Raw genomic sequence first — 17,113 nt, forward strand, 5'->3', positions numbered from 1 at the left:
GCTGAAAAACTTTTACCGTTCTATCGTCTACTTAAGAAAGACACCAATTTCGTGATAGAAGAAGGAAGAACACCAGGTTATGCTGGAAAAGCTCTCAAATGAACTAAGAACAGCCTGTGACCTTTCACTCAGATTACCCAAAGTTGACCAGCAATATGTAATAATGGCCGATGCATCCTTTTACGCAACCGGATACGTACTAATGATAGAAGACTACACAACAAATGATGATAATCAGGAACTGAAAATTTATGCACCCGTCAGTTTTGGATCTAGAAATTTCCACCCAAACCAACTCAAACTTTCGATATATGCGAAAGAATTCCTCGCAGTTCACTTTGCCCTAGATACCTTTGCAAATATTATATGGGGATGTAAAAAACCAATTCTCATTTTGACAGACAACAGATCAGTAACCAGGTTCTTTCAAACAAAAATCATACCGCCAACACTTTGGAATGCTCTCGATCATGTACTCAGCTTCGACATCATACTGGGACACATACCCGGAAAAGCCAATTTAGCAGCGGACTATCTGTCGAAAATACAGATAAACCCGAAAGAGAAGCTCGAGCTACGCATCAACTCACGCATACCGATGCACGAAATCGAAATCAACACAGCAGCAGATACACCTGACAATTCAATCAGTTATCTGAGCAGCTCAGAAAATGACGATAACCCCAAAATTATGAAAACATACTTACTTGAGAGAAAACAAACCAGCGGAGAAGATCCTATGAATCTTCGAGCTGACGTTCAACTGCAAATTCTTGCACCTACAACGCAACAAATAAACGCCATGCATGAACAAAACCCATTGGATGAATTAATCACTCATGGGCACGGACCTTTAGACCTGCGTGCCGAGCAACAACAAGACAAAGATATCAAACGGGTACTGCTCTGGTTTGAGAGAGGTTCACCGACTACAGGACAATATCTATCCAGTGACCTAAAAAAGAATCTCAAGCAGTTCCCAAGACTATCGATAACAGAAGGCGTCCTTCATCGCAAGTTCTATAACCACACTGGAAACCAATTTATTAAACAATATTGCGTCCCGTCGAACTTACAGAAGGAAGTACTCTACAGAATTCATAACAGTGTTTGGAGTGGGCACAAAGGAGTCTCACTGACAATAGCAGAATTCAGAAAACGATTTTACTTCCCGAACTTCACTGAACGCCTAACAGAATATATCAGAAACTGTCTCACATGCTTGCAAACAAAACCAGCACCAACCTCTGCATTGAAACCTCCATTACAACCACTTTCGTCTCTGCAAAACTTCCCAGCAGACCTTTTACTAATAGATCTGGTGGGAAAGATGCACCCTTCTCCCTACACGTACATTCTCTCAGGTATTGACGTGTTCTCGAAGTACCTTTTCGCCACACCTCTTATGAAAGGCGACGCAGACATCGTAGCACGAGCCCTTGTCTCAACTTTTCTGAGACACTCCTACATTCCCTCAAGAATCATATGTGACCTTGGAACTGCGTTTGCATCCGAATTAATGAGCGAACTAGCAAACCTATTGGAGGTAGAGCTCAAATATTGCACACTGAAACATGCGCAAACCATTGGCTCACTTGAAAGAAACCACGCAGCGCTCAAACAAATCTTGCGAATTAACGAAAACCAGACTTCCTCAGACTGGCATAGATACGTTGACATTGCAGTATTCATACACAACACAACATTTGCACCAGCTCTTGGGTGCACGCCATCTGACGTCTTTCACGGCAGAACACCGAGGACCTCAGATCTCAGAATACAAAACTATGGGAGTCTCACCCAAAATACGACTGCATTAAAGAGCTACAAGACAAAACTACGGAGCTTTTCTCCAGCGTAAAAGACAACCTTATCTCGTCTTATCTGAAATATAAAAAGTACTATGACAGAAAAGCCAACGCCACACCACTAAAACCCAAATCATACTGCCTGATCCTTGACCCAAAAAGCACAACACAAGTAGCAGTGATGAATAAACAGCAAAGCAGGTGGAGACCATTATACAGAGTAGAAAAAGTGCTCACGAATGCAAACTACATTGTACGCAAAACCAACACAAATTACACGCAATGTATCCATCGAATGCGACTTCGACCTGTGAAACCTCAATATCAAGTAGAAGACCTCGAACATGTACACCCCGAAAACTTTGAAGCAGATCCCACCATACCAGAAGGAGAGAGAACCACAGCTGTTCGACAACCAAGTCAGGCACCACATTAACGAAGACAACATGCAACTACCCATAACAACACCAGATGTCCAGTCAGTTTCTTTCAACTCAAACATCCAAACAGCTAATTTTTCTTCTGAAGACCCGCCGATACAATTTCATGATATGACACACGAACCGACGTTTGACCAAGATCCATTCTTCGTGGAAGGCTCAGTTCCAAGCGCAAACACGCAAGAAACACCAGAATCAATTGATACAGGAGACGACGTCTTCTCAAACAACTCAAACTTCTTACCGTCCGACAGTCGTTTTTGCTCAAATCGACAATACAACCTTCGCAGAAATGACCATCTGGCATTGGCCCGAGAAAACTCGCTATATAACCTCTTGCAACCATCAGAAAAAGCAAAGGAAGAACAGGTAAAAGTAATAACTTACTTCCCACTTGATCACATCCCAGACCTGACAATTGATACAACAGAAACTGATCACGATGAGAGCATTGCAGACTCACAAGCAACAAGCTCACAGTCGCGAAACCAGAGTCTCAATGACTTCACGTTCGATTCAGAAAATCTTGGCGATCTATTTGATGACGTTAATAGCCCCATCTACACGTCCCCAATATTAGACACTACAGGAGAAACCTTATACCGGACCAACTCGATCAACGATATTTACAACAATACAACCTCAAGCGAGATCCGACGAGAACAATGAGCACTCCCTTATAGGAGGCACCATTTCACAAATTAAAAATAACGAGAGCAATAGTGCTATTGCTCAACACGACAACCCAAGAACATCTTCACCACTTCCTCAAAGAGTATCCAACAGAGAACTAGCGGACCTTGGCCAAACGCTTCAAAACAGACGAAGAATTGTTCCGCTAACACTTCACCGCCGGGAGATCAACGCAACGGAAACCTTCACCAAACTTTTGGCTTCGAAGATGACAGCCAATAGGAATTGAGCACCAATTCTCTATTATACATACACATTAGATACGTCACCAACCAATGAAAACACTCCAAAAAAATCCTAATTTAAAAGGAAAAAAGACACAGCTCAAATCATTTTCCAAAATTTTGTACCTCAAAATCGGTCGCACAAAGACTCTAAATCAATTTCACAAACAAGCCTAGTTAGCAAAATGCTCAATATCGTACTATTTTTACTACAACTTTTACCCTTGATGAAAACGAACCAACCATCGGTGGCGACAAAAGATGGAGAATTATTCAACCTTCATCAGAAAATTCTATTGACAGAAAAATTTGTCAAAACTGAAATCCTGGTCCCCTACCCAATATATAACAAAACAGTGGAAGACAAACTGATCAACCTGACAAAAGAGATAGACAAAATGTGGACTTCAGAAAATTATGGATGCCCATTGAACTTCACAAATATGACTGACTCGACAGCAGGCCTCCACTGGATAGCGCAACAAACAATGATAGAAAAACAACAGGCCCAGCACGACATTGTAAACCTCAAATTGGAAATGAACACACTACTCAGAGCAAACAGTCAAACTTCTACAGCACTGCAAAGACAACCCCGCGGTGCGGCTGCCGCAGCAGCCGCAGTGCTGGGAATTGGAATAGGAACAGGCGACAAATTACTATGCTTCATCAAATCAGTGTTTGGAGGATGCGACAAAAGAGTGGCTAGAAACCAGAAAAACATCAGACAAGCAATGGCTTATCTTCAATACCTAACCAATCATGTTGAACAAATAACAATCCAAAACAATGAAAAATTCTATTTTGTATCAGGTGAACTGAAAGCCATCAAAGAAGCCCAGAACGAAATAATAGAGACACAAAACAGGAACTGGGAACTTGCTGAAGGACAATTCAAGGCGTTACGACAAAACGTGCACCACATGAGAAACTGCATCCAATACTTATACGTAAGAGAACAAATCAATCAACAAAATCTTGTACTTAGCAATATTTTTCAAGCAATACTTGCTAACATCAAAACATACCGATCGGCCCTTTATACGTTTCGAATCAACATACTGAATGCCTTGACGCCTCTCATGAAACAACTATTACCAATGTCATTAGTCCCAAGGGAGCAGTTGCATGAAATCCTTACGATTGTTCATTTGCAACAAAATGGACAACAGGATCGATTATCTCTAGCCGTACCAATCCAAGAGATTCTCTCGTACTATGAAACGAAATTAGTCACACAAGTCGAGGCAATTGACGCAGGTCTTATACTTACACTTGTAATTCCAATGGCTTCAAAAAGTACAGTTATGAACGTATTGCATGCCATTCCGATCCCAATGCCGGACGGGGATACGGGTAAAGCTTTAGTTTGGCGTCTAGAAGCCAAATACATGGCCGTCTCGGACGACGGAGAAGAACTCGCGTTTATCGATGAAGACGAGCTCGCAATTTGTATCGGATCCCAAAAATACGCAATATGCACCAAAGCCATTCCAACAAAACAGACTTATCAGTCCTGTATGGCTACTTTACTTTACCACGATGACGAGCTACTTGCATTGCAACGCTTTCAACTGGATGTAGTAGAATGGCCGTTGACTGAAAAAGCACGCAATCTCGGCTTCGGTCGTTGGTTAATAACATCGTCCAAAGACGATTATACACTCATCGAAAGCGCTGGTAATGGAAGCAATCCATTGGCAAGAATTGAGCATCCTGGGTGCAGAGTGTGTATCATCAAACTGGGATGTGGAAAACAGCTTAGAGGACCAAATGTTCATCTTCCTTCAGACCTCACTGCTTGTGACACAGTACCGGCAATACGGTTAGATTTTCAATTACCAGATCCAATAAGTACACTCTTCAAACTACTGCCCCCATTGGATGAACTACCAAACTTCTCATCAAGATCTGAGGCACAAATTCATATTCTTCAGCAAATTCAACCAGAGTTTAAACAAATGGAAACACGACGAACAAACAGCAAATCAATAGAACAAATGGCCGAACCAATTTTAGAAAGAATAAGAGCATTCAAGCCCGAACTCGAACACCGATTCGAACAGTATATACCATGGAAAATGTCTCTTCTTTTCGGATTTTTACCCTTCTTGATTAGCGTATTACTACGTCTAACTTATTCGCATCTTTTACACAAATGAGCAAAACTTCACCGACGTTTCCCTTTCCGAATAACACACGAAGGACGGTGAATAAAAACAAAACCAGTACAAGTTGTCGCATTAAATGACTATGAATACCTACAAGAACATCCAGAACATCCCCTGCACAAATGCTCACTAGTACTACCACTCGAAATTAAAACTGAGTTCGAAAACCAAAACGAAGAAAAAATAAATAAACCTCGCACTCCTTACACATTCCTAAGAGACTACATCAGGAGACTAAAACGTAACGAAGAACCAACTATCAAAATTGATCATGTCAACAGGCCTGCCGCACCGAGTTAGCCCATCTATACACATATACCGGACCACCCACCGATATCCCATTACGGAGCGTACCCTCTCAGAACAATCAATACAGGAAACGTTTTAAAAAAAACCTGACCGGGACTCGAACCCTCAACTTCAGCATGAGAGTGCAGCGCGCTACCAACTGCGCTAAGTGGGACTGCCGCGTGGTCCGTAAAAACAGCTTATAAATTAAAAAAAGGAAAAAAAAGTTAAATTTTTTTTTACCCTTCCCCTCTTCTCTATCCCCTTACCCTTACCCTAGCTTACCCTTACATCCCTTTGCCAGATTTTCCCACATTATGGAAGCACCGGGAACCCGCCGGGATTCGAACCCGGAACCCCAGCTCAACGGCCAGAGATACTAACCACTGAACTAAGTCACTTGTTAAAAGTTATCAATTACATTCACTTCTACTCTGCCGCAAACTAGAAATTTTGTGTTAGCAGTGAGCAAGTAAAACAAAACTTTAAAAATTAAAAAAAAATTATTAATTAACAACATTTATAATAGCCCTAAATAAACCCGAGAGACCTATCCTCCATCTGGAAAGTACCCAACATTATATTTGCGAAAACTTAATTCAAAATTTTGATATTACTCGAGTACTAAACCGAAAATTTCATTACTTGCAATTATTCTTTGAGAAAAACCAACAAGGAAAAATTACAGAGCAATTCCCCTTAAACCTCCATTGTTAAAGGCGGGGATTTGCTCCCTACCTTACTATCCAGCGACGAATATATTTTTAAAAAGAATCTATATTGACGCACTAAACAACGGAGTAATAAGATGCAACTCCCAAAGGAAACTTATCAAATATCTGTCAAAGCGAGAAAAAGAAGGAAAACCATTAACCCGGAAGGCGAACTGTCCATCAATCACAATGACAGCCTATAATGGAACACTAATCAACACAACCAGGGATAATTCCCCACAATCCCAATTAATCAAAATGTCAAATTTCCCCCACTTCCCCCGCAACACTATCAATCATTCAAACTACTTTCTGCCTGCTAACTACCAGCAACACTCTTCATTGCTAACTGTTCATTCTCTCAACCTATTACAATTTCTTCGCGGATAGAAACTTGGAAATTATTTCAAACAACTTGAACAATATTTTCCTACAACTAAAATTTTACCTTTTGCATTATTTCAAACATTTTTTAATGAATCCAGTATATCACTTCAGAATTAAAGTTGAGCCGCGCATTAACACTACATTCAACGGCCAGCCAGCTTATATTACTGAATACATCATTGCCTTTTTTACAGATCGTGAAGCAATAATTAGTATTAACATGCAACAGGACAATATTGTCAACAATATTTATTCAATTTCTTTTATCCCCCTTACAGTGAATGAGACATCAGCCGTATGGCAAACAATTCTACAATGCGTACAATCGGGAAATAATTATATTAATGTGAATTTCTATCTTAACTCAGAAGGAGAACCAGTTGCAGTAGAACCATCGCAACCAACCATTTCTGAAAGTCCCGAAAGCCCTGACCCTACATCAGACCACAATTCAACTGAATTAAATTATATTCCGATTTCTCCCCCATCACCTATTCCATTCTCAGATGACTCCATGTAAATTTCATCAAATATTTGCATTTATATTCCATTAAAAATCTTATCTTATGTCTTATCCACCAACCCCAACTTTCACCACAATTGACCAATCAGATGACACCATTCCTTACATCACTCCAATTCCAACCCAATTTCCACTTTATGCTTACTTTCTCACTGATTTTGATATAAAACTTGCAGTCTTTTCTGAATACTTCATATTCCCCTGCAACACCTTATGCTTCTGGATTAACTTCTTGGATAATAATCAAGACAAAAAAATCACTTTGGAACCAGATCATCCAAATTTTCTTACCTTTTTGAATTTCTTACAAAACACCAAAGAAGAATTTTTAGAAAGCGAATATGACCTGTAATTTCTTTTTTTAAAAACCATATTTACTTTTTCTTTCCCTGATATTTCAAAATCTCAAAACCTAGCACCAACAATTCTGAATTTTCTTAAAAATCATGACAAGCATTTGGGACCAAATCCGAAATTACGTCGGCCCAGAAGACATCGCCCCAAAATTACACACCAACCACAACATCAACGTTTGCGTGAAAGTAGGAATCCAATATAGGGAATGTTTCTTCAATGAATATGTCATATTACAAAATGGAACCATCGTGATCTGGGCACACTACCATACAGGCCTTCTCACGAAAAAATGTTTTTTCTACAAAACCTGGGAATACTACACCTACCTTTACCACTTCATTACTTCATCCCAAGGTACCCAACTCAACCACCAATTCTGGGATTTTATTCAAATGGACAATGACGACCCCATTGAGTTTGACCCTGTTGGCATCCGTGTATTCCCTTAGACTTGCATAAATTTCGTTAATTTTTGTTATTCGAAATATTTTTTTTAAATCTTTTCTCTCATGAGTCGCAATTAATTTAATGTAGTACTTATTTTATAAACACCGAAAATTATTCAAATGTAACGCCTCCTCTTCTTATTTTTAATTTCTTACCAATTTAATTTTTTTTTTACTTCTGACCAAAAAAAAATTACTCGTGAGTCATAACTCGTGAGCACAATGAGCAAGCACCCCTAACATAGCAAACTATTATTAACCAATCTATTCCCAACCATTATCAACAAAAATTAACATCCCACCTTGTTATCACTTCGAAGGGCACGCGATTGAAAGTCAAAATATTAATTGCTTACACTACATACGACTGTGCAAAATAACGGCCCAAAAAACTCAAGAAACTAACACAGACAGGACCCTTACCGATTGCTCAGTATCAACAAAAAATAATCCTTTCAAAATACGTTGAAAGGGCACGGGCTTGAAATAATAAAATCTCAAAAAAAAGTAAAAAAAAAACATGGCAGTATAGTTCCAACCCTAAAAAAAATGTAAATTAAAGTCGAACAACTCGCTTATTCCACTGAAGGATCCTTTGGAGGAAGAAATGAATACACAATATTCTCGTTATCGTTCGATTGCGTTTTCGTTTCCCGTTTCCCACCCCATTTTCTTCGATTACCTCGTTTGTTATTTGTTTTTAAAATTAGACCACTATTAGCGAAACTTTGCACATGCTCAGTCACATCACTAGCACCACCAGTTGATAATTCTCTTTCTTTCGCCCCGTCTAACACTGCCTTTTTATTTTTATTTGATATTACAATTCTTTTTACCACACCTTTACGCACACCATAAGCAAACGATCCCAAAGTCCGATCGACAACAACTTGATTCGATTGATCACGCGCCTCCCAGACCGTCACTAACGACAAACCTTTTGTAAAAGTTAAAACAGCATGCGCACACAACGAAGGCTGGCACAACACATTATCTTTCGTCGGAATGAAAAACCAAACATCCTTTCCCAAACCACTTGCAGAAGGACCCCTCTTAATTAAATCCATAAAATATTGCGGAGTACCCATAACATTATTAAAATCCCTTGATGTCTGATAACTTCCACAAATCAGAAACAATTTCTCACCACACGGCGTTTTCGAAACACTATCATTACACCCAATCACAACATGTGCCGCCGTCCACCACTCATTTCATTGTACCATGGCATCTCTCCTTACACCAGTAAAACCATCAGGCAAATCACCACTCATCAAACCATCCACACAAAACGTCCAACCTATTGAATTACACAAACCAGCATACGACCCAACTTCTTGATACAACGTGCTATCACCACTCTCCAACTTGTCCGCCCTGATCTCTACAGCCCCGGAACCCTTCTACTAAACTTTCTTGTAATCCCACAATTTCTCCATTATTTATTGTCAATGGTACCTTTGGCCAACCATTCTCTCCAACCAGTCCCCCTCTACCTTCTATAGTTAACTTATTCTTTAAAGAGTTCCAACTATTTATACCCCGCCCATCGACTGTTTCCACTTCTTTCCCTCCGAGACTTATTAATTTTTTCCGATCGTAGTACTGATGTTTGAACCCGTTCAATTCGATTAGCAAATCTTGTCTGCCTCGTGTCGTTCTAAACACGATAATTCTGTTTAAATACAAAAAAATATTAATGCTAGCCTATGAAATCCTAAATTGTTATAAATAATTAACGAAGCTTTTAGTGTCCATACTTTGATAAAATAGAATATCCCGTCTCTTCGTTATTACAATCGTTTTTGCAAAGCTTCGATAAAAGATCCAACAGTCATTGAATAACGCCGCTATTAAAGTTTGACCTCTTCGCAGTAAACGTATTCTGAATAACTTTATCACTAGAGCAGTCAATCACACTGTTCTCAATTTACTTTCCTCCAAAACTTCCATGAGTGACTGTCAATTACTGCCATACCGAGAGAATTACTTCCGAAAACTCCATTAATGACTGTCATTTGCTGCCATGCCGAGGTATTTACTTCATTACTTTACTCCCCTCACAACGTGGAGCAAATGGAACTGCCACACTTGACAGATCACTACTACATTAATCTTCCTGGTAAAAAGGCAAATAAACCCGAATAGTTTATCAAACAACTGTCTCACTGATACAAAATCTAATGAACGGCCTCCCACTCTAACCTTACTCAGGAAAAAAAGAAACTATTCATCATTTTATCTATTCAGTTCCACTTTTATTTTTAACAGCGAAGAAAACGGCAGCGAAGAAAACACAACAAATGAACTATCAGCCTGACCCCCAAAACTCTTCTTCGACGGGAGGCTCGCCCTGCTAATAAAAATGGGCATACCAGAGGCGTCCATTTACCGCACTTACGTGCAAATTACATACGTTTGGCAGGGCGAGCCCACGAACCTGGACGTCCTGAGAAAAACAGCCCTCATACCAAGACGAAGCAGACTTATGCCTCACTTAAGGAGAGTTGTGGGCGGTCAGGAGGCCGTAAATCTACAAATCGAGCCTCACCACTACGTAATCAGACATTTTGAATCTATTTTTGTACAATACTGCATGCCTTTATTTTTCTAATGCAGGCTTACTACGCCTGCCACGACCAAGACGAACATCATTGAAAAATTTGGCAAGAATCGAGGACACAAATCTTCAATCCCACCATCACCAACTGGACAAATATGGCTCCGATATGGCACGAAGCTCACATCCACTTGGCCAAAGCGGAATGTAGTATTCTTTTCACAACATACAGCAGTCGCGTTCCCCAGTTCAATTTCTTCGCATACATGAGATTAGAAAACAAGAGGCCTCAAAAGAGCAAACAGAAAGTAAACTTTCAGCATTTTGATCTGGAATACTCAATAAAAACTTAGAACAAACCACTATTGATGTTGCTTTCCATTTATACTTAATTAACCCAGTAAATCCCTTGAATTTGACAATACCACTAATCAAGACCCACTTGGCACAGCACACTAGGCAACCCTGTTTATAATCATAAGATCAAGGGTTCGAAACCCATCGCCTCCGCTTTTTCTGAAGAGCCGTAATATGACGATGCTAAATTTTGATTGGTTAAAAAAAACTTTTGTAAATTCATACAGCACGCATTTATTATCTTGAAATTCATACAGACGATTCTGCTCAGTAGAGTTCAGTTGCTTACTAAATTACTTGAATTGAAAACTTGTAGCAGAAAAAGAGCGTTTTTACCGAACCCGCGCTCCGAATAGCACTTAGCAAAAACTTGCAATTAAAAGCCTTTATTAGAAAGGATATTGCAACGATAACTCGTCTTCATACAATATAGCACTTGGCACTAGCACCTACACAGCCGCCTCTAAAAAGATAGAAAAGGTAGAAGCAAACTAAAAAGAGAGTTATCATAAAACCCAAATCACTTTTTAATTAGTTTAACAAATTTGGTAAATTTTGAAGATCCATTCAAGATGTGTGGAATCATAACCTTGAAGATATCAAAGAACACATTTTCCAGGACTACGACGGATGCTCGCAGTACCTATCACTACCGGAGACAAGATTTCGCTAAACCGGAGAATCGGGAACGTCATAAAAATCCCTCAAAATTGACAGACATGAATGACAAAACTTCATTGGCACACATGGTCACAAAAAAAACATGAATATGAAACCTGAGAATACGATGAGAGGGACAGTAGCTAGAATGAGAAGTGCCAGTTGCCATCCATAGTAGAAAGCGATCACCAGTCCCACAGCCATGCCAGCTATCGCCTCGAACACACTTTTGAAGCGCACACCCGTCGCACCTACACGCAACCAAAAAACCTATCTTCACAAAAGAAGAGTTAATCGCCATATGTGATCAATTTCTCCTGCTGTGGCATCTATTTCTATCCGCCTACTGGTAATTTCTCAAGGCTTGTGGAGTCAGTGTTGACTTCCAACAAAAGGATTTATAAACTCATTTTATTTAATAAATAAATACTGAAATACTCAACCCTGATTGGTTGAAATTATGGAAATACCTTTCCCTTAAATGTTTATTTGTTATTCCCAGAGACAACAAGACAACTCTACCCTTTAGTCGGTACCAGTCAGACCTGATATAATAATAAAGTATATTTCTCTCTCTCTACTCCGCTCTTGTTTTGTATTGAGATATACGTTAGACTTTAGCATTGCGGCCGGTGCACTGTCTGCTGAAGCTCAGATAGAAGAGTAACAGACTAGAGGAATAGAACTTTAGTTAGTCAGGTAAGCCTTAAGATATACTATATTCTTGAGACTCCATAAGACAGAGTTAGAGTAACCTCCCTAGGTAACCCTACCTCAGCACACGTCTTATCTGGTGCGACCAGTGCCGGACTAATTTTGAAATAACGAACAATTATTTTTTATTATCCGTAACGGAAAAATTAACAATTAAAACAAAATAACCTCTAAATTAAGAACACTACAGAGATAACAATGGCCAGTAATTACCATCAACAACTAGATGATAACAATTATAACAATTACTTAATACCATTTACAATCTCTGATGATTGTCCTTTCGAAAATCGCGAAACAATACACAAAATATTAATAAATTTGAAGAATAACTTCTTCAAAGAAACAAAACATATACAACAAATAAGTATCCATAGAAATCATTTAGCTCATTATCTTCCAGTAATACTACTAGGAAGAGACCAACTAAATAAAAACTATATATTTTCATTAACAAACGAAAACAAACAAAAACGAATATACTATAATTTCCAAAACGACATAACGCTACCAGACATGTTAAAAACATTTTTAAAAAGACACGAAGAATCCCAAGATCGAACAAAAACAACAGCGATACCGACTTCAACATACGAATTACTACGAAATACAGCTGAGTATCTAAATGAACATCAAAAACCGATACACTCAGTTAACGATAAACTTCGAAACGATATAACAAATTATAACAATTGGTTAACAAGAATTATTGAATTAAAAACAGAACTGAAATCAGCTACCTTAGATGTAGTACAAATAATTTCTGAGTTCACATTCTTATTCTGGTTAGATAATTTTGAACATATTAACGAAAAAAGAAAAGAATTTGGAATAGCATTCAGAACAGAAATTGAAAAACTCAATGAGGAACTAAAACAAATTTGGAGCAGTGAGTATTATTCACCGTATTTTGAAAGCACATTAAAAGTATGCTCAGATAGCATAAATTACATACAAGGTTTAGAAAATTATATACAAATATTGGATCAGGGACAAATGGGTTCTACCACATTTAACCTATCGAAAACAGTAACAACAACTTCGACACCGAAAGATATTCAAATGAATACAAGTCTTCAAACAAAACAAAAATCAACAATTAAACCAGATAAACTGCTAACATCAAATTTATTTGGACATCAACAAACAATTACAGATGAAACATTTATTTCGGATTCCGAAGAAAGAGAAAAAGAAATAGGATTTCACAATTGGATACCAAATACAGTGAACCAAAGAGTACGAAAGAAAACTCAATTGACAGAAAATAACAACTATAGAAATAATAATTATATAAATACTCTAACGGATAATAACGACCTAAATTGGGAACAAGAAGCACAAAACTATAATAACTTAAAAAACGAAATAACAGAACAAGTAACAAACCATACAAATAAATTAATAGATAACATAGAAAATAGATTTCGACAAATAAATGAGAACATGGAAAAACAAGATGAAGCATTACAGTTTATGTTTGACAAACTAGAAAAAACTATAAATGACATGAACACACAAAACAATAGACCCTTAGAAAATAGAAACACAGAGAATAACTATTTAACAAATCATAGACACGAAACTAGAACAAGAGTATCAAATTCACAAACTACTAATTCTAATACAACGGAAGAAAGAGAAAAAACAGTTACAGAACCACCACTCCCGTTTTATAAGCAATTGACATCAATGAGCATAAACGAAGAACCATTAATTGAACAAAACATAAGTAGCGGGTCAGTACCAACAACAATAAGACCATTCGATGGCACAGATCCAGCATATACTGTCGAAGAATATTTGAACAGTATAGTCGCAGCGATGATATTTAGCAGTGGCATAGAACCAGTTAACAAACCAGGTCACCATCAATGGAAAGTAAAACGAGCAGCCTTAATATTACATACATTACAAGGCCCAGCCCAAAAATGGTATTCAACTCTACCGAGTGAAACAAAATTAGATTGGGAAATATTCTGTAAAGAATTCTCAGACATGTTCGATTCAGAAAAATCAAAACAACAAGCAAAAATAGTATTACAACAATTACAAAAACATACTAACGAGTCACTACGCTCACTTGCACTAAGAATAGAAACACTTGTCAAAACAGCATATTCATTATATACAGAAGATTATCGAAACAGCGTAATGAACCAAACATTTATTAGGTGTTTGGATAACGAATTAAAAACAGCAGCATTGAAAAAACACGCAAACCATAAACAAACACCGAGAGAACCAGAAATGACATTCAAAAACTTAGTAGACAAAATAGACCAAATGGATTTGACAAGAACAATAACAAACAATCACAAACGATTATATGAAGTTAATCAAACAACAAATAGTATTCATGACGATCTTAAACAAATGAATATAGCATGTAACAATATAAACGAATTAAACCAAAACGATTTAGAACAGTTTGAAGGAACAATTTGTAATGTCCTTAATGGAATTAACAATACTTACGACAGAAAAAACTTTAAAGGACGACCAAAATTTGCATTATTTTGTAGTTACTGTAGCTCTCATGGTCATACAAAAGGCAGATGCTTTAAACGACCAAGAAGAGAAAGCATACCGAGGCCAAAAGAAAAATCCTTTTACGGTCATATGAGAAACAAACAAAACTTACCAAATCGGAGAATTGACTCAAATAATGTTAATGGACGTCAATTACCATCGACGTCACCAGTCTATAACAGTTCTAGAAGCAGAACAACATATAGACCACAATCACGAAATAACTACAATACACCGAATGATCAACGAAACAAAAACTATAACAATTATAACAACCGAAATCTAAGTTACAATAGAAATAACTATAACAGAAGTAGAACAAACAGCTACAACAGAAGCAATGATTATAACAGTCGAAACAACAGTAGGTCGAATTCAAGATATAACAGTCAAACAAGACCACAATCACCATATAATAACAATAATAACAGAAATAACAATTATAATAATAATTATGATAGACAGAGGTACAATAGTAAAGATTCAAGTAGAAGAGATAACTACAGAAATAGATCAATCAGCGATAGTAGGCATAATTCAAACAACTATCGCACAAATACTAATAGTAACAATGCTAGAAAAGACAGACAAAATTCATCAAATAGAGAATACAATAACAGAAATAGATCACAAGATCGCAGATCGAACGGACATAAATATAACCATAATAACAACAAAAATAGAATAAATAGCATAGAAGCTGAGAGACAAAACGAAGATCCACCAGGCATAGATGAATACGAATACACATCAGATTCATCGAATGAAGACCAGGAAATACTTGATAAATTCTACAATGCAAACGAAGAAACATGTAACAACATAGTGAATGCATTAGAAAACAACCCGACATGGATTCTACCAATGTATCAATGTAATAAATTTGAACAAGATTTCACAAAACAAAAACCAATACTAGAAATCGATTTCCTACTTGATTCTGGAGCAACATTAAATCTCATAAATGAGGACACTTGGAACGAGATACAATATAACAACCCAGAAATACATCTGGAAAGAGCAAACAAAACATTAACAGCAGCAAATAATACTACTATAGAAACACTTGGAACTATAACATTAAATCTTACAACAGATAGAGTATCAAACAACAGAAACAAACTACAACAAAATTTCAATACTCATTTCTACATAACAAAATGTAACCACAATATTCTAGGAACTCCATTTTTCAAGGAGTACATAGAAACAATAAACGTGAACACAAACAAACTAACAATAAACACTAGCACAATTCTAGATAATGATATAACATTTTTTATGAACAGTACAAAAGGATACCCATATTATTCTAGACTTTACCCAATTTTCAACAAAGAAACGATCTATCTAGATAGAGAACAAAATAAATACATAACATTTCCAATACCAATATTTAAACAAATGGAAAATTCAAACGGAAAGAAACTTTACAGTTCCAAACACTATTTCGAACCGATAAACAAATACCAAAACATATCATTCACCGATATTAAAGATCTTACATCAGAAACCGAACATTTTATAGACATATTCCTAATAAACAAACAACAACATAAAATAACAATAAATGAAGGCCTAATTGGTTTCATGTATCAAAACATTACATTTATAAAACAAAACGAAGAGATGTACCAAACCAATTCAATAGACTTCTTTACAGCGTTATATTTTCTTACTTACGAAAACGAGAATGATATCAATGAGATATTAAACATACAACAAAACGAAACAATCGAACAAGTAGCAACATTCGAACGAAAACCGAACTTCAAATGTAAATTTAATATCCACAAATATACAGAATCCGAAAAGGAATTCATTCAAATGTTTGATTTTCAACACTCATATCTAACACAAGATGAATTTGAAAAAGTAGTAAAAATTATACTAGACTACAAACAAGTCTACGCAACAACAAAATTTGATGTGGGAAAAACAAAAGTCAAACTGAACCTCCCTATAAAGAAAGATGCAATCTTCAAAAAACAACGAATAAGTAAAGTACCGATACATTTACGAGAAAGAATACAAAAATTACTCGATGTTTTGAAAAAATACGATATAATTGCACCAGTCAACAAAGAACAATTATCAACAGGAAATACATTCACAAATCCAGTAATAATATTACGAAAAGGGGAATCACTGAAGATAGTACTAGACGCGAGATACTTAAACAGTATGATTGACGAATCAAAATGTAATTGGCCGATCGAACCAGTTGACGTGGCACTAAC

General features: G+C 37.1%; 1 protein-coding gene across 2 annotated transcripts in view; it reads right to left on the bottom strand.

The window, feature by feature from the left end:
• Positions 1 to 17,113, bottom strand: part of LOC142344665 (ATP-dependent translocase ABCB1-like) — a 114,294-nt gene that overhangs the window by 20,513 nt on the left and 76,668 nt on the right. The window contains exon 13 of one of the 2 annotated variants that reach the window (XM_075396500.1): positions 11,744 to 11,878. The exons of the other annotated variant lie outside the window; for it this stretch is intronic. Coding sequence (XP_075252615.1) covers positions 11,744 to 11,878 — 135 coding nt within the window. The remainder of the gene's footprint in view (positions 1 to 11,743; positions 11,879 to 17,113) is intronic. 2 annotated transcript variants of the gene reach the window in all.

Source organism: Convolutriloba macropyga, chromosome 8 (genome assembly GCF_964194025.1).
Source record: "Convolutriloba macropyga chromosome 8, txConMacr16.3, whole genome shotgun sequence".
NCBI lineage: Eukaryota > Metazoa > Xenacoelomorpha > Acoela > Convolutidae > Convolutriloba > Convolutriloba macropyga.